Source organism: Takifugu rubripes, chromosome 5 (genome assembly GCF_901000725.2).
Source record: "Takifugu rubripes chromosome 5, fTakRub1.2, whole genome shotgun sequence".
In the NCBI taxonomy this organism is placed as follows: Eukaryota; Metazoa; Chordata; class Actinopteri; order Tetraodontiformes; family Tetraodontidae; genus Takifugu; species Takifugu rubripes.
Window position 1 is genome coordinate 9,803,415 of NC_042289.1, and position 22,344 is coordinate 9,825,758.

General features: G+C 42.1%; 1 protein-coding gene and 1 long non-coding RNA gene across 3 annotated transcripts in view; one reads left to right on the top strand and one right to left on the bottom strand.

Moving 5' to 3' along the window:
- adgrl1a (adhesion G protein-coupled receptor L1a) overlaps window positions 1–22,344 on the bottom strand; it is a 76,477-nt gene that overhangs the window by 36,112 nt on the left and 18,021 nt on the right. For both annotated transcript variants that reach the window (XM_029836342.1, XM_011604074.2), the window contains exon 2: window positions 9,049–9,227. In XM_029836342.1, the coding sequence (XP_029692202.1) occupies window positions 9,049–9,118 (70 nt within the window). In that variant the 5' untranslated portion in view covers window positions 9,119–9,227. The remainder of the gene's footprint in view (window positions 1–9,048; window positions 9,228–22,344) is intronic.
- Window positions 1–22,344, top strand: part of LOC115249866 (uncharacterized) — a 47,099-nt gene that overhangs the window by 24,238 nt on the left and 517 nt on the right. Inside the window, exon 2 of the long non-coding RNA XR_003888494.1 lies at window positions 12,264–12,337. This is a non-coding gene — a long non-coding RNA (uncharacterized lncRNA). The remainder of the gene's footprint in view (window positions 1–12,263; window positions 12,338–22,344) is intronic.

Genomic DNA, 22,344 nt, shown 5'->3' on the forward strand with positions numbered 1-22,344 from the left:
AAGAGGACTGCAAAGAGGAGCCAAGAGAAGCACTCCTTCCCTCTCCAGCTCTCTTCATGTGCACAGGCCTTTTCTGCTGCCGGCACATCCAGCTCGCAAAGAAAATAACCAAACAACATGGCTGCCAACTTCATTTGAAACATTGGAAACATGGCAAAATGCTCTGAGTAAAGTTTTCTGCTGAGTTAAAGAACATTTTGGGAGTCTTCTGCCAACAGCTGTGAGTTGCAGTTTGCTTGCGCCTGGATGTGAAGTAAAAGGCCCTTCGTGATTCATCCTCAAATGATGATAAATAAACGATGAATTAAATAATGATAAAAGTGAGGGCTTTGGAAACTGCAGCATCAAAAGGTCTCGATGCAGAGAGCATGTTGTCTTGACCCTGCAACAGGGGCAGTACGTTAGACGAGTCAAGGGCAGCAGATCAGTCCCTATCCACCCCTGCTGTTTGTGTTTCCTGATGCAGACCAAGGCTTGGTAAGGTTTCAGCCACTGTCTATTCAGATGGAGTGCACATCTGGGTCAATGTCAATGCCAGTCTTTACAGTCGTGCAGCGCAGAGACGTGCTATGTGATTCACTGCCACTGGACTTGCTCATATTTCTCAGTGCCATCCATTTATTCAGGAGGGATTTGAGTTCAGTTGTGTAACGAGTGCCATTAAGGCTGAATTACTTGTACAGACAGATTTGAAATCTTTTATGCCTTGCCGGAATGTAGTTCCACTGCCAAATCACAAAGCCGTGCTTTCAAAAATGCATACTAATTAAAATACTGAGTTCCCGACAACAGGCAAGGGCAGTCAAACAAATCCACATGCAAAAACACCACCCAAGCAAATTATTACAGAGCCGTGTTTACCATGTAGGCAAATGTGTATATTTACATTTACTCATGCCTCACACAGATGCAGAGAGTTGTGGTGTCTCCGTGGGATACCATTGCGTTGTGTCAGTGTGTGTCCTTGTTTCTGACCGCCCTGCAGTGTAAGAAGGGTGCAGCTGGTCAACAATTACCCACAGAGAGCCAAAAGGAGTGGAAATGTAAACCAGGCCTCTGGGCATAATCACATTTTGTCCACTTAAACTGTGGACCAATGCTACAACAGCATTAACTTGACTGATGTAATATAGATCGCAGCGTGACGGGAAAAATAAAGATTTGGATTTTTATTGACTGACAATAACTTAAAGTTATTTTTTTTCCATGCACCTGCCCAGGTGAGCATATATTTAGTGCATTAAGTTCCAGTTTAAGGAGGGATTCATCATGTAAACAGATGCTGCACCTCTCACATCATTTTAAATGTTTATAAGAGCATATTCATAAATAACTGTGGAATGAGTGTTTGTGTGAGTGTGTGTGCCTGTCAGTGTGCTTGAGACAACGTGTGTTTGTGGTGTGTGTCAGCCAGACAGCCTGGAGCTGGTGGGCTCTGAGCTGAGCTGAGCCGAGGATAAGACTGGACTGGCTGTGGGCTACGATTGTCCTTCACTCCGCAGGAATCCATTAAGGTTTCAGGGTCTCTTCAGCTAACACACACACACACACACACACACAGATACTCATAAACACATATTTTGTCATTTGCCATTTTGTCACACTCATAACAGCAGGAAGAAAAGGGTCTTTCTGCCTTGCACCCGTATGGGTGGTTCTGACTGGGCCTCATCACTAATATACTGTATGAAACTAAATTAAAATCTTACATCTAGAAGAAATATTAAAAGCAATAAAAACTTTATTAAATGGTTGCTTCAATATGCTTTAGTATGCTTTAGCATTCATATATCATACATATCTTAATAAAGCAGAACCAACACACATACAGACACGTAGAGGATCAAATGACCCTCCAGGACTTTCGGCATCAGTATCTGAAGCACTTTGCTTCCTAATAAAAGCTTCACACAAATTAAGAGGTGGAGGAAGAGTTGATTGGATTTGACTCATTATGTTAACTCAGTAATGAAGATCTGAGGGTGGGGTAATGCCCAAGACCCTGGAACAAGAACATTCTTATACTTACACATCAACTCCATACACCCACACCCTCATATCTTGTACATTATATACGATTCAACAGCTTAATTGTGCCAAGAACCACAAAGAGAACCTACATTTATAAATCTGGTAATAGAAACAGTTTCTCCTTGGGTAAACATACATATTTTCAGCATTTAGCTTTCAAATACAGAAACACAAAAACAAATACAAAAAGAGAACTTTCAGTGTACCTGAATCCTTGATGTGGTTTCGTCTTTTCAGATATTATGTTTGTGAGTTTTCACACAAATATTTGAGCTAGGTGGGTTGACCTTGCAGGTATCTGGGGACTGCAGTACCGACTCACAATAGGATATTAGACCAGTGGTGTTCTGTGCCCCTAAGGCAGGCTTGTTAGCTGGATGGTCGACTGTCTTTTGGGGGCCAAAATATGATCTTCTTTTAGCTTCTCAACCTGATACTAATGCTACTCATTAGCAATGCACTGAAGCACAACAGCAGAGTAAAATTGCTAAGCAGCAATATTGCTTGAGAAACCAAGCATGTTGCAGTGGAATTGGACATTAATACGCCACCTATGGTATTAAAGCTAATAGATTAACATAATGTTCCTCAGTGTGGAATATAAATACTTCATAGATTAGGATTTTCAGGTTAGTTGTGTCGTAAAACTGGCAAAGAAGAACAAGTAATTTTACACTTGTTGGAGAGAACTAAGAGGTCTGAGTGATGTAAATCCCTGTCTAGCAGATTCATCGTGAACAATTTCTCCAGCACTTTATCAGCTTAGTGTTGTATCTTAGCAACTCATTTAGCTGTGTGAGTTAGCATAATGACTCGCTGGAGCATGGCCTGTCACCGCGAACGAGCTGAGGCGATGTGGCCAGAACTGTCACGTTGAGGCAGCCTTCAAGCTGAGGGGTTGTGATAAAGTGACATCCAAAGATAAACTTAAAGGCCTGGCAGGAGGAAAGGAGGGGCTGCTAGTGGGCTGTGTGAGTGTATGCGTGTATGAGTGAAAGGGGAGTAAGTCTCGCCTCCAAGCTCAAATGCTATCTCATCTCCACTGATTCCAACAAAGATTAGATGTAGACTGAGTGTATGGGGAGTCACCAGACATGTCAAAAGACCAAAACAGGACCAGAATGACATATAAACGGTGATGGAACAGAGCTACTTTAACCCACATTGAGGCAGAAATGGGATGATAGAAAAGGGGGAATGTTATTTTGATCTGCTAAAGAAAAATAATCCTTCTTCTCAGCAGCCAATTTCTCAAGCTGAACTGAGTAACAGGACAGCCCAAAACATCAAGTCATTAGACAAATAAGTGCACTCCCTTTGGAACAGGGACACAGACAGCCTCATTCAACATAAACAGACCTGCATTTTAGATACTGAGAGGGAGAGAATAACCACACTTTTTGAGACCGAAACGAGTGTGCCCAAACAGTACCACCCTCAAGAACAGTCAGTCAGTGTGTGCTGACAAACTTTGCTTTTGAGAAAGGCATAGAATAGAATAAGACAAGCAGTTAAATAGCATTGAGACAAAGAGCCTCACACACACACAGAGACACACACGGAGGCAAGACAAGACGTGCTCTTACTGTCAAACTACTTCATTGCTGGTCTTGGAATCTAATTATGCTACAATGGGGGAAAACGGCATTGCCCAAAATAAAAATCAGCCTGTCTGAAAAGGAGATACACAGTGTAAAATATTCTTCCCCCCGCCCCACCCCACCCCCACGGGATGGCGGCTGAGCTTCACCCCCACCACAACTCTGTTTAGCTTTCGGACAGACAGTGAAGCACACCAAGATTCGTTTGAACACTTTGGCGTACTGAAACTAGAGGCGATCCAGGAACCAACCACAGGGATGTAGAAGAAATGGAGACAGGAATGCAGCAGAGGTGGTGAGACAATAGACAAGATTAAACGTGAAAGGATAAAAGATAAAGAAGGGGTGGACTGACTGTGCTATACAAAGCCAATTTGCTTAGAAAGTGTGTGTGTGTTTGGAAGAGAGTTGTAAAGACACATGCGTGCCAAAGCATAGCCCTGCTGTTGCATTAAACACTTAATTAACCCCCCCATTCGCCAGCCAAAACGCCTGGGCGTGTGGTCTGAGGGTGCTGGTGTGTATTTTGTCTGTGTGCATTTGACAACTTCTGTATGAGCGTGCAGCGTGCAGCACTGCTGAGAGCAGAACAACATCATCACCACATTGTTATTCACAGCCGACAGCTGCGTAGGGAGAGTGCCCCGGGAAACCAGGGACAGCTGAAGGAAATCAAGATTTTAGTGAAAGAATATGCATCTTTTTGTTTTTGAAAAGAAAGGTTGTACTAAATAAAATATGCACATTGTGCACCTGCGCTCCTGTTTACTAAAGATTACTTTTTACCCACACAGCTCATATCAAGCTCGAGCTTTTATCCTTGTGTTATGAAGGGAATTTATAATCCATTCCTTTATTTAGTGAACAATCGGCATTATTCCTCCACATCCTCTTCACCTTCCTCATCGTTTCTCTCCTTGGTTCTGCACTCCCGTTCTGACCCTCCAATGCTCCATTTTCCTTCCTTCTCTTAAGCCTCTTCATCCTTTTCTTCCCCCGTTTCTCTGCTTTATGTAGGATTTCTGCCATTAGTGGCTGATTTATCTGGAACCTGCTGCTACGGATTATCAACCTGCGTCCACAAGAGGTGCAAACGCTCACATCCTCGAGCTCATGCCACATATAACGTGCTCAGCATACCCGCATGAATGCGAAGCATCACGTGTGGCTTGTGGGTTCAAATGTGACCGCCCCAACAGCAGCTTACCCTAACACACATCCCTTCAAATAAACTCCCATTTAAGAGGCGGTGCGCATTTAATCAGCACTTAAATATAAAACATTGTAAATGAGTCAGTACAAGGGTGCATGTGAGCACTGTGCATCGTCCTAAGGCTTGAAAAAACACACCACCTCTGTGCTGTAACACCCCCGCCGACCACCCCCAACTTCCAATATATGTTCAAACAGCCATCCATTAACCTTTGACTCAGGTGGGCTTCTCTGTAATCTACTGCTCTCTGCCACAGGCTTTGAAGCAGAGCAAGCAGGGAGTCAGCCAGCAAGCAAAATGCAGAGTGGTACAAGAGGGTGAAGGAAAAATGGCAACGACAAGTAAGATGCAGTTTTAATGGTCACTATCCAAAGAGAATGAACACAGAAAAACTGAGGGAGGAGAGAGCCTGGAAATGAGCCTGCGAAGCTTCTCTGAGGCGGCAGGTCCGAGAAGGAAGGTTTCAGGGAAAGGATATGGCCAGGCAGAGAGGAGGTTTAATAGCTGTCAGACAGAAACTATCAGATGAAAGAAGGAGTGAATTTTGGAGGTGAATGATGAGAGGAACTCAATGAAACATGGAATAAAAAGGCACAGAGAGAGGAACACTAATATGTCTTTGATATTCAGCAAGCAGAGACTGTTGAGTCCATAAATTGCAGCTTAATGGCACAGAGAAAACCATAATAAGGTAATTTTCAGACAAAATGATTTTGGGTGGCTTTTATGAAAACAGAAACTTATTAGTAACATCAAATCTGTACAGTAGAGTAGGTGCCTATTATTGTAATAGGTGGGCATGTTGATTTTCATTTTAAAAATCAGTCACAACAGTGTCAACAATGATAAATAAAGGATAACTCAACATACAGTATGTTAATGATAACGAGTTTAAGCCTAACTGCATTCTCGACCTTTCATGTTTCTGTAGGTATGTTGAACCTTGATAATCCAGACACTCTGTGTTGTGCTGATTTCTCTCTGAAAACTCTCCTCACAGTGAATTTAAGTGAGATTTAAACTCTCAAGGACATTTGAGAAATGCCAGCGCTTCAGAAAAACAGGATGTCTTCAGAGATGTTTCCTGGTCCCCACCATCATATCGGCACCTTGCCTGCATGACCACAGAAGTCACGTTACACTGGAGTCATCGGTCATGCTAATTTGCTCTCATAAACACATTTCAAAGCGTTAAGCACCAAAGGGTAAAGTAAATATAATGCGTGGGTTTATAGTGGAGTAGAGGGAAACATTAGTGGTTAATGTGTCCAAGTAGATGCTCATAAACATTACCATTCCCAACTCCCTAAGATGGGAAACCACCATTTATTGTGATGACAATTTTGAATAGATAAATGTCAATTTTACATGATTTATATGTATCATTTTCATAAACATTCTGGCATCAGTATTTTAGAAATGTAATAACTCTTAAGGTCAGGCTAAAACCCTGAGATGCAGCTTCTTATTGGTATAAAACAAACTGAAAGCTTAACATGGAAGTGGCTTTAATATTTTCTGTTTGAAAATCCAAGGACGCATGTGTTTTAAAGGTTTTTGAGGTCTCTACAATATTTTTCGTTGATCGATTCCTCACTAGATCAACTATTATGTTAAATAACCGTAGTAATGTTGCGGTGATTTCTCTATCAAGTCCAAACCTCATTGTTTCGCTGCCCAATGTCGATGCTACATTTGTATAAAAGCTCTGATCCTGAACCAAACCACCAGTCAGTCGAAAAATAGCTCAGAGATTTAGTCTACAGTATACGCAGCACATTAAAGCATTAAACAATATGCTGCGCAGCCCATTAAACAAGAATTAATTAATGCATAGCTGCTTTAGTGGCAGTGTAACTTTATTGCTTCCCTCTGAAATTTTATTACTTCGAATAAGAGGAGTCAGCTCTTGTGAATGAGTAAATAAGTCATTGTTTAAGTGAAGTTATTTTTTGGTTGTTTTATTCTGATATTAAGAAACTGAGGCTCATTTCTCTTCCAAACTATTAAAAAGGTTATTGGAAAAAGGGATCCACTAATTTGAAACCAGACCTAACGCGCATACATTTCAGTTGAAAAGATACAATTTAAACAAATGCCCGTGTAAAGATCTGAGGGGATTCGACCTAAGAGCAGAGGGTTAAATATTATGAGAACTGAAAAGAGATCCCACCAGTTAAATGCCGGCGACCTTCTGTGAGTGGCACAACAAATGTACAATGTAACACAAGAAGCCATTCAGACTGTTAATGGTACACAGCACACTGGGAATATCACACCAGTTCGTACACAATTCACAGCGACCTACAGGAGCATCAAGTAACCTTTTGGAGTGTGACTCTGTGTTGCTGTGGATAAATGCACACATAAACATACACTCTGCGCTCAATGAAAGGCCTTCATCATGCACAGCGCAGTTGGCCGGAATGCCTCTATGAGGCAAACCTAATGGGCTTCCAGAGCAGCACTGTATGGAGGTTTATGCTTTCACATTCTGCAGAGGTTCATCACAGAGCAAAACAACTATTTTGTACATGGGGCCACATACATTTATGCTTTTTATTAGCTTTCATATACATTTACATTTCAAAGTCAAACAGGAAATTGCACATTAGCGTCACCAGATAAATAATAATGGTGTGAAATGGATGTGAACTGTGGACCAGAGCAGGAATGAATGTCTCCAGAGCTCATGCTGGCTGAAATTTGTTAAGGAGCTGTTTCCTGCCGAGTACAAATGTGTGTTTTAGGGATAAATATTATAATTTGCAGTTAGGAGTGGGGGGAGGTTGAAATATGTTAGAATAGTAGGGACAGCGAGGAGGAAGGGTGTGTGTTCGAGTGTGAAGCCATGTGTGATGATCCTGCAGGTTTCCAAATGAACTCTGATTAGCCTGGGAGTCATCCTAGCAGCTCTTGTTACATTTATACTTGGTCGGCACCTTTCAAACTTGTCTTTGTTCTATTTTTTCCTCGGAAAAAAAAGTTTCATCCGGAAACTCTGGCTTCCAGAATTAGCACCAGAATGTCTTTTGTGTCACAGCCTAATTGATCTTTTTTTTATTATTTTTTATTTTATCACACCAAATGGCACTTGTGCTTTCAGTATGAACACATAAATTGATTATTAATGCATCATTAATAAATGCCAGATAGTCACAGGCTTGTTTTCTTACAAACACACACACCCACACACAAAAACAAATAACTCGCCAGGGGCCTCCACTGGAAGAGAAGATACACCAGATAAATCCAGTTTTACAAAATAATCCAAGTTAAATTTGGAGGAAAAAGAGACTCCCAATCCAATTAGAAATGCATTTGCCATGCAGACGTTTCTGTTACCAGGCCTACACCAACAGCTCCTTCATCATTCATCGGTTCCTCCTGCACCATTGGTAACACATCCCAGTGGTGACTTTGTCTCTCTCTCTGGTGCTTCGCCACCTCCTCCTCCACCTCCTCCTCCTAGCTGTCCATCACGCAGCACCTCATTGGCACAGACTTGACTGAGAACATACAGCAGATGGTGGGCTGCACTCTGTGTAGAAGGCCACTAGCAGGACACCCAACAACCCCTCCTTTTCCTTATCAGCACTCCACCTTCCTCTGCAGTCCCTGCTGCTTCCTCCCTTACACATCCTTTAGCACACACACCCTCCAGCATCACTCCAGCCCAACCAGGTCACCTACTGCCAGGCCTAAAGCAGCTAACACACACACAAGGACACACAAATGTAAAAATGAAAGATCTTATGCTACATGGCACATTCAAGGAGGTCACACATATGGCATCATTACATGCACGGATTCCCCCTTATACTCTCGCTACGCTCCAACTAACAGCAACATGTATTGACATTCACATAGTCCCTCTGCACATCCGCCATATGCACTCGCTCTCCTGGAGAGACAGTTTGGTTAATCAAACATAGGTTTAGCCTGGTCAGCAGGTTTAAATGCTTATACCCTCTATTCTGTACCCAACACACACACAGACAGTTTGTCTTCATTTACAATAATAACTGAGGAGTGTGTGCAGGAAAAACAATAGTCACTTTAATGCAAAATTACCCAGTTAGGCAAAGCCATAAACCGTCTGCAGCACTGTATTTACATGAAGTATAAAAGCAAGTGCAGGTGAGCGTGTCACTCATGCAGAAATACGGCAAATACTGCACAGCATAGATGTTTGTTACGTACCTTGTGATGATGGAGAAATATTACAGAGAGACACAGCAAATGTGAAGATTATCCAGACTGCCAGAGACATTTTGGAGGCTGATGGCAGACGAGGGGTGGGACCAAAGTGTAAAGGTGGTGTGCAGGCACAGGAGACCGGGGCAGCACTTCCCCAGCTTCCACGCTTTCTGAGGGGAATTCTAAATCAAAAATAAGAATGGGATTTATATATTAGACATGGTTTACATCACAGAAACGCAGAAACTTGACTCTTGCTTTTTCGATTGTTTTCTCTCACGACGTCTGCATGTTCAGGCAGCATCAAGAATATGTCGCTTGCATGTGATAACTGTCTGATTGGCAAACATTTACTTTGTTTTTTAAAAGAATGAGAGAAAATAGCAGCATGATTTCCTGAGTGAATCTGCTGTGTCATCCTACAGTTTGTGTAGGATGACACAGCAACAGCTGTTAACCATCATTCCTGAGTGTTTGCGATGCCAGTCAGACACTCAGACATATGTTTTGGGGCTAGGGGCTGTATACAGCACGTAAAAAGCGTACAGGCATTTTATACGCGCACCCTTCACTTTCACATACAAGCACACACAACGGGAGACGGTTAAAAGTGATGTGATGTCAGTGGGCTGTGCTGCGGGCCTTACGCAGCTTATTTAGTTAATGGAATAAATCACAATCTGGATCTTTAGCTCTGTGTCAGAGACAGACAGACAGCAAACCAGAGACAGTGTGTTGGAGTTAATATGTCTCCAAATGAGCCCTGATAAAACACACAAATAACATCACTCAGCTCTAAGCCTTCTTGATTCGATTGGGCTTACAAAGTAGCTGGGTCATGTCGGAGGTCGTAGCTTGAGCACGCGGCCCTCACATACAGAGCGGCAGCACGCGACAGAGATTCTTAACGATGTGTTTAACTTTCGGAGTGATGAGATGAACTGAGTTTAACCCCGATGGGTGCGTTTGCTCAGCAAGTCAAAACACATCGCTGTGACCGAGCTGTGATCTCCTGGCAACAAAGAGTCCAAGTGCAATGTAGCATCATCCTTTCTCATCACTATTTTGGCATTTCTTCCTACCAGGCAGCCCCTCCTGTTTTTGACCTTCTCTGATATTTACCCTACTCCCCTGTGGCCACATTTGGTCCACAACCACCAACCTGCTTGGGTGTCACTGTGTGGATAAATATGTCAGTATAGTAAAAGATTGAGAGCGGGGGAGAAGGCTAACAAGCTTCAATAGCGGCATCTATTTCTACCAAATATATCACTATCTATTCTTTACTATATTAATAGCAACACAGCACCAGCGTACATTTACGCCTCCACTCTAGAGAGTCTACTTTTGTTCGAGATTGTTTGCGACCACCCTCTATCCACCCACAATAGAGAGAAAAGGACAAGCACGGAGGGGGGGCAGGTCAGGCAAGGGGAGATTGGAAAAGCAGTAAACAAATGTGAATCGACATGTGATGAGGAAGTAAAAAAAAAAAAAAAAAGTAAATCCTTGGACTGCCTTGTCTAAGGTTTTTCTCTCAAACATCCCTTTCCCCACTGCTAATGATCAAAATACAATATGTGCTGCAGAGAGACAGACTTTCAGCTTTTATTTCCTTCCAACTTTGTGGTTTTAATAAGACAAGTGTGTCTTTGCTAGCCTTTCTTTGAGCGTGCATATACATCCAATTTTCAAAACAGCTCTCCTGTGGACTCAGAAGATGAGGATGGCCAGAGAGAAGGATCCGGATGGCACGTTTTGGACTGAACAGTGTCAAGCTGCTATTTTTAAAATAAAGGACGTGATAAAAAATAGACATTAATAAGGAAAAACGAGTGAGGAAAACTAAGCAGCACAGCAAGGTAATCAAAAATGAAGTAGTGAACAAGGAAAGTGAGCGAAGTTGCTCCAAATAGGATGAGAATAAATTGAGTGTAGGAGGATAAACTGCTGAAAATAGCCAACTGAAGAGAGCAGGAGATTGTTTAAAAAAATAATGGCAAAGGAGAGTGTATTCTGTCTTCTTCTTGTGAGTGTGAGTCTGCCTCTGGGTGGAGGCGGATTAGGAGTTTTTGGAGTTATTCAGATGGGTGTCCTCACCCTTTTCACCCTTCCTGCTTGGAGGATGTTACATGCCAGAGGGCAGTGGATGACCTTTTGTACTGATCACATCCACACTTATTATCATCACTGTTTGTCTTCTAATAGAGCAGAGCATTATATCCATGTGAGACACAAGCCTGCAAAAAATGGATGGCAATTTCAGTGCACTAGCAAGGTGGAAAGTGGACTGAAAACAGACAAGTGTGTTGTCTGCAGATTCATTTAAATTTGTGATTTAAACTGAAAAAATAATCGATGTGCCCATTTTCTAAGTCTCTACGGTCACTTCAGTGACCGTGGGAATGCCCATCATCTTCAGGCATTCCCACGGTCACTAAAGGGAACAGAATGCTGCCAAGAAAAGAAACAATATTTAGAAATGAGATGCTGGTTTTTTTGCTGGGTTCTGTAATGTGAGACCTCAACAAAATGCTGCAGCTTCATATCATCCTTTTAATGGAATGTCAAATGTATGTGCTTCCTGTAAATTTGCAAACCAAAGCTCGATTTTGTGCTCAAACAGGATCATTATGCAAATCGATATTAAGTCCTTTTTAAACGGGTCTATTGGAGTTGGGGGCGGTTGGTGCGTGTGTGTCTGTTATTCCAGTTTGTCCCATCATACAAATCATGGCTCTACAGAAAGAGGCATTTAGGGAAGATTACCCAGCAAAAGAAAGTAGAACAAAGGATTTACAGCCATTTTTTTCCAGCATAATTACAAAAGTGTGACTCATACGTGCTGCAGCTCCAGACTTTCTTTTTTTATTTCCAGAAGAAACGAATGTGTATGCGTAGATGGCTCTAGATGCACACTGGCTGGACCAGTGCTGCAATATTAGAATTACCTTTCCTATGCTTCTTCGATGATTTTTTGACATATATAATGCAAACAGTGATTTAGGATTTCAACATATTTACATAAAGACAAGGTTTGTTGTACAAGGTGTCTTCATGCAAGATGATGAGGCTGGAGCAGGAAAATACAAACTCGCAATTTCCTTCAGTCAGGAAAGATTTGATGGTCATTACTTCATGCATTTCTTTGCATCGTGTGATGTCGCACTACCGTTCCGCTATTAGGATTGATGTTTATGTCTCACATGTTTCAACAGGAAACGCTGGTTCGCTATGCTGAAGGTGATTGCCTCCTGGAAACCAACACAGTGGGACTGTGCTAAGCTGAACGGTAATCACACCTCATTCACCAATCATAGAGCGACAGAGTCGACTGCTTTAAATATTTAGAATCAAGGGGAAACCTCACAACACCTGCTTCAATTGAAAATAACTGCAATCCTCTCCCCACCTTTGGGATTCGGTGGGAAGCAAGTCTGACATTTTATTTCTGAAAAGAAAGCTTCTCGGGACCTTGTCAGGACCAGTAATACAGTCCTAAAGTTTGATCAGACAGCAGAAAATGACATAAAGATATGCTGTGCCTGAGGGTCCCTCAGCAATTCTCACTCTGACTCATCGCTGCCGAGGATTTGTCGCACTCTTTTGTACTTGTTGAAGTAGACAAGCCGAGCAATACAAGGACGTGTAACAATCAACGAGAGCGGGTATTCATTAATTACTTCTTCACCTCCATAAAACGTATTATTCTCCAGGTGGAATATAATTACCCAAAATTTCCTTTTGAACATAGCAGACGTACCATGAAATATTGTACCATCAGCATCTGGGAGTGAGCTCTGCAGAGAGCAAAGCTAACCCCAGGATGTTGAAGGATCGCAATGGAATTTAATTTGGTGATTATTCAAATTAATAATACTCCCTCTTTCCCTGTGTGTGTGTGTGTGTGTGTGTGTGTGTGTGTGTGCGTGTGCGTGTGGGGCAAGATTCAATATTCAATTCAAATGCAAATGTTCGCGTTTAAACGGAAACATCACACAATTATTATCCCAAATAACTGAAATGTTGACTCTTACAAGGCCGAATGTACATTTTAAAGCTGCAAATATATAAAAGTCTCACTCATTGTTTGTGCAGGAAATCTGCAAGGATATCAGCTCATATACACCGTTTCCCTCCTAACCTAGATCACCGTTATCTTCCAGTTGGTCTGATCACTAATCTCCTTAATCCAGTTGGTGTGGTTATCATGACCTAAGTGGACACAATAGCATTAGCTGGTGCTCCTTCGTAACAATCTGATCACATTACAGTGATTCTCAACCGTCTATACAGATTTGGTCCTTTATAGGAAACCAACTGTTAACAGCAGAACATTGGCTTTATAAAAATAGTCCTGTTTATCTGTGGAGTGACGACAGATTATCCCTGCACTTCTCTATTTACTGAGCTGGGTCAGTTAAGGCCAGAATTCTGGTGTGCTTCTATCTCAGTGGCTCCAGCAAAAGGGCCATTAATGACACCATTGTGCCGACTATGTGCAGATGGAACATCAGAGCTCTTGTAATGGCTGTGTATTAGGGCCAATGTGTTTGATTACTGAATCAGGGAGAGTGGGAATACGCTATATAGTCAACAGGGAATAAGGCTCCCTCCAAAACAGCAACCCCAGGCATAAAAAGACCTATTTGAAGTGGCAGAAGGAAAAGGGAATAGGAAAAAAGACAGGGAGAGACTTAAATGGAATTGTGCTTTAAGGGAATGCAAATGAGACAAGGGAATCTGCAGAGTTGCAGAACACAGTGAGGGGATATCAAAAGAGGCTAGTGGGGCTGTCAAAGAGGTAAAGGCAAGGGAAGGAGAAGCGAGGGGGGAGCCCCTCTCAGTTTACACAATAAATACTGCAGAACTCTTTTTCTTCTGTTATTCTCTCCTCAGCCCAAGTCCCAGTCTTCCTCCTCTCTGGAGCTTTAATATGCTTCCCAAACAGTAGGTGTAAAAGAGTAGAGTATTCCTGAATGGCAGACTGTGATGGGAAGGGACCGTGCAGGGGATAACCGTGCCAGATCCGTGCATGAGTACAGCCTGTGTCCAGCTGCTCCTCTTGTTTGTGAGCAGTGAAACCGTACAGGAGAGGAAGCGTGCTCCCTCGCATGGTCTTCGGGGCTTTCAGTGTAGCTTGTGATTTATTGCAGTGACAGAGAAATTGTCACCGTTCATTATTACTGATGCAACAAGAGGCAATGCCACCGACCATCAGCGGTGCTCTGTGGAGCCAGCTACAGCTGCCAGGAGAAGCAATCTTTGCAGCCACCTGCCTCCTTAAACAAACAATGGCTGAACCTGCGCTCTAATGAGCTTCAATACCTCGCCGGGATGGAACTCCATGCAGCCACCTCTAATCAATTAATAATGACAGATGTAGCTGGTGGTTGAATCTGATGCTCAGGTCATCAATAGATCTGGTCTGATCGGCCCACCCAGTGTGTGACTGTCTGCACTCTGTCGTTCTTCACATTAAAGCAGAAAAGTTGTATTTTTGCTCTTTCAATTGAAACATATTTTTGTGGGAAAACATCCTGAAGACACAGGCTGTTGAGCAGTAAAATTTATGCCTCTTCTGTCTGCACGGAGACATGCTGTACATCTTTATTTTGTTTCTCTGCTTGACTTTTTTCCCCTCTCGCTTCAGACTTGCAGACATTTTTTTTTTGTTGTTGCCGCGGCTTCTCAACCTCATACTCAAATTAGACGTGCTGCAAATCAGTCAACCTGCGCCGTCAAGACTGTCAGCATGAGCCGCTTCGCAAATCAATAGTAGGAAATGAATAATTCGCTGTGACTATTAAGTCTACACAACAAGAGCGATTATTGCCAGCACTGACATTAATCTTACCAGCCACCAACAATAGATTATGATATAATATGATAATGTTATGAAATTACACTCTCTGGTGAATCACGTAACCTCCCACCCTTTGCACTGAGCCGTTCCCAGATGTCACTTGGATGTGACTGGCAGGCTGCCACCCCGAGTGCCTGTGTACCGCCAGGCCGGGCTAGATCCATCTTCATTAAGGACAGAACCACTGCGAGTTGTGTGTGTTATTATCGGTGTCTATTAATCTGTGAAGGCTCCAGCGGCTAACCCCTGCCTCAGCCGCATTACACCAGAGCCAGGCATATGCTACACACAACAGTTACACTACGGAGAGACAGAGGCCTCATCTTTGTGCTCTCCAGAACCTCAGCTTTGTCAAATAATAAGTAGAATTAGACTTATATGATAACTTGCACTCGCTCCAGATTGGGAAAGGTTTCAGTCATTGCTAATTGGAGTCATTTTAGATCACACAAGGCGAATGGATGCAAAGCTCCTCTGAAGTTTCGGAGGTGGTAAAACGTATAAAATCATGGCTCGAAGCCTCCGCTCCCATGTTCACACACATGCATACACTCGCACGCACGTGCATGGACAGAAGGGCCCAACGGGGCACCACATGTGATGTTGACCCAGTTTAGATCTGTGGCACAAAGTAGAGCAGGGATTCAGAACAAAAGAGAGTGACATTTAAAAATAGGTTGACATTCTTTTCATCTCATTGCTGAGACCCATACAATAGAGGTAGCCGTCTTTTGTGTCACTCACACCATCTACTAATTATTCCGTCACATCTTCAACTTGCCGCTGGAGAGCTCTGCTCTTTAAACAGCCACATGTTCGAGGATAGTTTTGCACAACTTTTAAATATTTGTTGTTGCTTTTTTTAAGATATCGATATTGACAATTCAATACTGTGTCATCAAGTGTGTAGGGATGATAAAAATATATCTTTCCTCTTCTTTACATCATCTTTTATACATGCTTGCATTAGGGCTAAGACATGCCTTGCAGGCCTTTCTGTAGAGGTACAACCATTGTTGCTGTTGCTTTGGTTTGGTATATTTAATATTTGCAAATTCACTTAGACAACAGTGAGATTTTTAACCCCTAAATAAAAAAAAATTCTCTGGGTTGTTTTCAGAATTACATTTTTCTAATATTGAAAGTAAAGCTTGAGGGGTTCCTTCATGTGCAACACTCTGAAGGTCAGTTGTTCACAAAAGCATATTAACAGAGGAGCCCAAATGTATTCAGAATAATCTATAAGCATCTTTTAAAGACCCTATGGCTAACATTAGAAGACTACACCACTACAGAAATATTAATATTAAAGACACTGACATTTAAACTCTGTATATTTTTTTAAAAAGCATAAACAAATCCAAATTATGCTCTTTATATAGTTTATTTTTCCATATCTGAATAAATTGCTACCACGGTGACCTGCTGAGTTGCATCTAATGCATACGGGTGAACGTGCGTATTTGTTGCAAAATTGTTTTTGAGTGTGTCTGTAATTTAGACCGTTTACATATCTTACAATATATTGATGAAGGTTCAAAACATTAATTCTCTCTTTGTCTGTGTGTGTGTGTGTGTGTGTGTGTGTGTGTGATGGGTGGGGATGCTGAGTGACAGCCATGTTTTAGAGTTGGGCATGTCAGTGAGGCCTGGCTGCTGTGTCAGAATATCCTGCTGCCGACGCTGGCCATTGTAAATCTAGATAACCTTTGCAGGCAGATTCGGGTCACAACCATCAAATTAGATGTATCACACACACACACACACACACACACACACACACACACACACGCACACACACACACACACACACACACACACGCACACACACGGCCCACCTCAAGAATGGCCAAAATGAAACCACAAAATTTATATTACATAAATGTAAGTATATAATTATGTAAAATAACAAAGGCTAAAATATACCTAACAAAAATCAATAGTTTGAGTAGAAATACTGTAATATGAGAGGCTTTTAATATGAATATCTCAAATCAAAGCAATAATTACTCATTAAAGTCAAATATTTATAGAAATATTTAGATAATGGTAGCCAACAGTGCCAGGGGATACCGACCGCTGTTTGAGACACTTCATCAATGCAGTTACCAGGAAAACCACAGGATTCCCAAAAATCAAGCTGTGATGATGGTGGAGGTCTCTGAGCTCTCTGGGTTTGTCCGTGTGTGCCATAACTGCATGGCCGAGCACTGCAGGGGCTGACAGAATGTGCACCTTTTGTTAAAGGACAAAGAGAGCCTCAAGTTCTTCACGGACATAAAGGCCTGGAAAGAAAATTCAGGGTTCCTATACAATATGTGCTCAATATGGTAATCTGACCCATGCGATCCCATTTATGTTTATTCTCTTTCCTGATTTAACTCTTGAAGCATTTAGCGACTGACAACACAGCAGATGGGTAAAATGGTAAAAAAAAATAATCTGTGTCTTGATCTGAGCTGTGCGTGTACCTGCACACACACACACACACACACACGCGCGCACACACACACACACACACACACACACACACACACACACACAGCCCAGAGCTTTGGTCCTCAGACTGTCACACTGTAGCAGGTGCTGCTTTCCGCTACCTGCATTCATTAATTACCAACAAAACCATGTTGGAAACATTGACAGAAGCCACAACAGGTGAACACCCTTCAGAGCATGGAGAAGCTCCAGACACTGGAGAGCACTGAGCTCAGGCAAAAAAAAAAGAAAATATGCACATGCGACTTGAAATTCTTATTTTCCTATTATGCAAATTGTTTTATATGCTAATTGCTTTCAAATAATAAATCTAAATACTTGTTTTTCCCTCAACCTCCTCCGGTCTCTGGCGACTCAAGTGCATCAGTTTGTCGACACATTTTGTTCTGCTCGGTGGTCTCCATGGAGCCTCCTGTTTCCTGTAACCTTTCGTACCCTCTGTTTTGTGAGTCTCAGGCGTCTGGTCATTCTGAATCACTCCCTCCATCTGCCTTTGTTCCGAGAAAGATTCAGCAGAAGTGAATAAAAGGATATGAATAAACACAGATCTCATGGCGCCTGCTGCTGCCGCTCAAGTGAAGGATAGTACTGTTTGTACTCAACCACCTTATCACCCCTTTTTCTCATCACATCAGCATTCATCCTCCCATCCAGGCAAAAGTAGAAGATACAATCTAATATAATTTTGCTTGCCAACAGGAAATAACCTCGAGTGGCTTAAGTGAGGTTAATAGGAAGTTTGTCCTTTTTTAATCACAGGAATTTTAACTGAATTTAGTCTTTTGCTGTGAATTCTGAAAAACTATAACAGTAACCAGTATGTTGAAGCATTTCCCCCACACCTTTATACTGGTGAACACAAGTAGGCAATGATTGACATAAGAACTTGTTCTCAGATATTAAAACACTTGTAATAATAACCCAAATATATGCAAACTGTATAGATGAATATGCAAATGACCCATTATTTGCAGAAGTCATTTAGATGATAATTGATAGCTCATTGTGTGTGCAGATATATAACACATAAAAACAGATAAGGTAGGCAGCAGGTAATTAATATCCATCAGTGAGATTCTTTCCCCCCACATTCACTAAAGGAACTGTCATTTTCAGTTCACGAGACTGAAAAGAGCTTTGAATATCCACGTTGAGAGGAGCTTCTGTCTCCACAAAGAATGAAACAATTTAGCATAAAAGATCTAGCGGATTCACTCTCCACTGTCTCTCACCCGCAGACTTCTGGCCCTCTGACGTACAGGGCTCATGTTCCTGATTCCTCTCTTGGCAAAAAAACAATCAATAGATGGATCCGACTCTGCCTTGGCTCGATAACCCCTCGTGCACGTCCCCCTTCTCCCAGGACGGAGTGGACTTGTACACATTTAAGTGTGTGTGCCAGTAGAGAGAGGGTGGGTCTGAATGTGTGAGACTGGACTTGCAAGGCATGGTTTGAGGGGCTTGGCAAAGCTCTGCATGTGCGTGTGTTTGTGCATGTGTCTGTCTGTTCCAATTTCTCACCCAAGGGCCCAGAAGTCACTGCAGTGAGAAAACAGATTGATTTCTCCCCTCCCACGCACAAACAATTAACTACATGGTGCTCAATTAGACACACCGTGCATGATTCTTTGCCTTGACCTGGTAGCTCTCTTCAGTAAACCAACCTATAGCTCTTCTTTATGTCTCCCTGCATCCGAGGATTGGAGTGACAAGAGCTGGTGAGATAAAGCAGGAAAATCCTTTGTATGTCCTGCTTTTACAAAATTAGCTCTTCCTGGTTTTCATTTTTGCAGCATTTTAGGATTATGTGTCCCATTATGGGATGAGCTGAGATGATCTATAATGATGTCACCAGCGTGCTGCCTCGTTATCAACATTATTCACACACAGCTCCCCACTTGGACAACTAGCTGAGTAAGCAAAGCCAAGGTACACATTTGAATGTAGAGGGATTCCTGTGAAGCATGCTATCCTTGTTGTCAGCCCTCCAGTACCCACCTTTGGGACCCATATCAACGTAACACATGTTGATCTTCCAGTAAAGGACAAACAAGGTTGTCATCCCCCTCTAAACTTTGTGTCTCCTTTTATTTTTCTATGCTAAACACTCCAGTGAACATGTCTTTTTCCTGTATTTCCATTTCCTTGAGCCATGACATGTTTATCAGCATTTCAACAATGTCCTGCTCTTTCACTAAAGCGTGCAAAGTATGTTGACTGGAAGAAGATGTCCACCCTCTATGTTATCTTGTGGACATAAAAAGCAACTGCCATTTACCATCCAGATTATACAAAGGCTGATCTCTTTCATTTTTTGCAACATTTTCTTTTTGTCAATAATGGAACATTTTAGCAATTGTACAAAATACTTTAGTGAAAAAAACTTTAGTGAACAAAGACAAGAAATTGCGCGGCTGTATATACAGACATTCATTTAAAAAGTTATTTTTATTTCATTTTAGACGTGATCTCAAGCCGCTCCCAGCTGTAAGGATATTGAGAGATGATTTAGTTTGAAGTTGTATATGTGTGCATGTAAATGTTGAAAATGACACAGAACAAATGAGTGGGAGAAAGAGAAGCTTTCTAATTATCCCACTCTCACATCTGAAAACAGTTACACCACACACACATAGACACACACACACTATCATACTGTAGCAACACCTTGGTCACTTATGATGTTGAGTGACAAGATCACCAGGAGGGAGAAATGATATCCATACCTTTTATATCTTCTACCTCTTTCGTCCCTCCTTGGTATATTTCGAGCTTCTTGCGCATTTCTTTGTTTTGACGTTGCTGTCAGTCTTTTGTCACATTTATCCTCACTATCATCACTTCTTCACTTGTTTGAACACAGGAGTGTCCTCCACACACTTACACACTTTCAACCACCTGACTTTCTAGTCATCCTTTCCAGTTTCTCCCGTAGTGTGATTCTGACAAGGTCGTTTTCTTTATCCTTCCTTATGTTTGCTTTACTTCTGTTACTCTCACAATCACCGTGTGAGAAACAAAGCCAGCATGTGCATGATATTGAAATTAAAACACAGTCTTATGTGCAAGAAGGGCCAACAATGTATTCCATCTTCCGACTGATCTTTATCCCTTTCTTGCCCACTGAACCCAACTTATGCCCTGTGTACGAGCTTAATTCCCATGTAGAAGGGCCTGCGAGTTGTTCCACTGATCAGGTAAGCACCAGAGAGGGGGTGGATTTAACTGATTTTAGTCACATGCATGCTACTGTACATATCAGGGGGATTTGCATTAATACTGTGGGCTTGTTCAGATTCTGCACACACATAAACGTAAAGCTCTCTTGCCTGAAACATAACATGGAATTCAGAATACATTGCTCGCTCTGTATCACTGGCTGCCACAGTGTTTCCTTGAGATATGATAAAATATTCACACATTTTTACAGCAATATCGGCTGCCATGATACTTTTTAAGGTCAATATTCACCGCGGCTTCCTCCGGTAAGGCTTTGCTGTTTCCCCCTGGATGCTCTGCAGATGGCCTACAGGTAGTCATTCTCCTGAGCATTGCTTCTCTCCATCACCTGGCCAACCACTTCCCTGATGGCCTGTTCAAATACTGTCAACCAGATGAGTTTTCCCAACCAGTGCTACTAAGGACAATAATAGTTTTCTGTCTTCAAGATTATTTAAAAAAAAAAAAAGTTCTTTCACACAAAAGATTCATTGTCATTTATGTTATAGGGTACATACCGGTAGTTACATTTGCAAAGTTAAAGAGAGAATGCCATTTTCAAGTTCAGCACACACAATGGACACCACCCTGGTTTACCCCCTCACAGCTCATCACCTAATCCGGTGACTCTCTAGATGCTGTGTGAGCTGATCATCTCCTGTCTCCAGCTACCTGAAGGTAACAGCAGTGCTTCGCTGCGGTTTGATTACCCCTCCCAGCTTCTGTGGAGCCCCGAGTTCTGTCGCTGTGACATCATAGTCAGACCCTGATTGGTCACCAGATGGCTGCCCTGGTTGGATTCTGGCCCAAACTGTGCAGGCTGAATCACTGGCTAAGCGCTGCTCTAGATACTCATCCAGCCCACCTGTGCAGCCTAGCAAATGTATACACAAACACACAGAATCCTATTTACAGCCCACCCTTGGAGACATGGTTAAATACCCGTAAGAAAAGACACACAGATCAAATTCTGAATCCATGACATCCAATTAAACATCTTGATTCATATAGAAAGCCGCTTAACTGGCAATAATGGTGTCTTGCTTTCAATCTGTCTTTACCTTTTCTACGTCTTGTCAATTGGTTTTAGAGAGCCCCTTTATGAAGATTATGGCCCTTTAAAATCTAAGTGCCCTTGTTTAACTTGGCTTAAATGACTGCTTCTCTTTGCTTCATGAGTTAGGCCCCATTTTACCATTTCTGAGCGCTGTCCTGGGAGACATAAAACAAATGAGAAAGCAAAGGTATTCAAAGGGGAGAAAGAGAGATGGGTTTACTGTATGATGCGTCAATCTTTGAGTATATCAAGGCTTTTTTTGCATGTGCATTACTGTATCTCCTTTTGCTTACCCTTTGTATAAAACCCTCACGAGAAAGCATGCTCTTTTAAATACACTACAAATGGCCGTTAGTCTCTACTTCAGACTTGAGAGGTGCTCCAGAAGCCTTCCTTGACTGAGACATGAAACCAGAGTACTCTGTTATTCCCTCTTATTTCTGCATCCCCAAAGGGATGCTTCCAGCACGCCTCTCTGAAGTTATGTCGAGTACACACATTTGCAGCAAACACTTGCCTGTGGACAGCTACAAATGTATTTCATGCAATACCACACCTCGATTCAGAGGCCTTACAGCGCACAATATTTTTAACAGATCATTGTTGTCTGCAGTTACAGTCCAAAAAGGTCCATGTGAAAGTGTCTTCAATTTTTTTA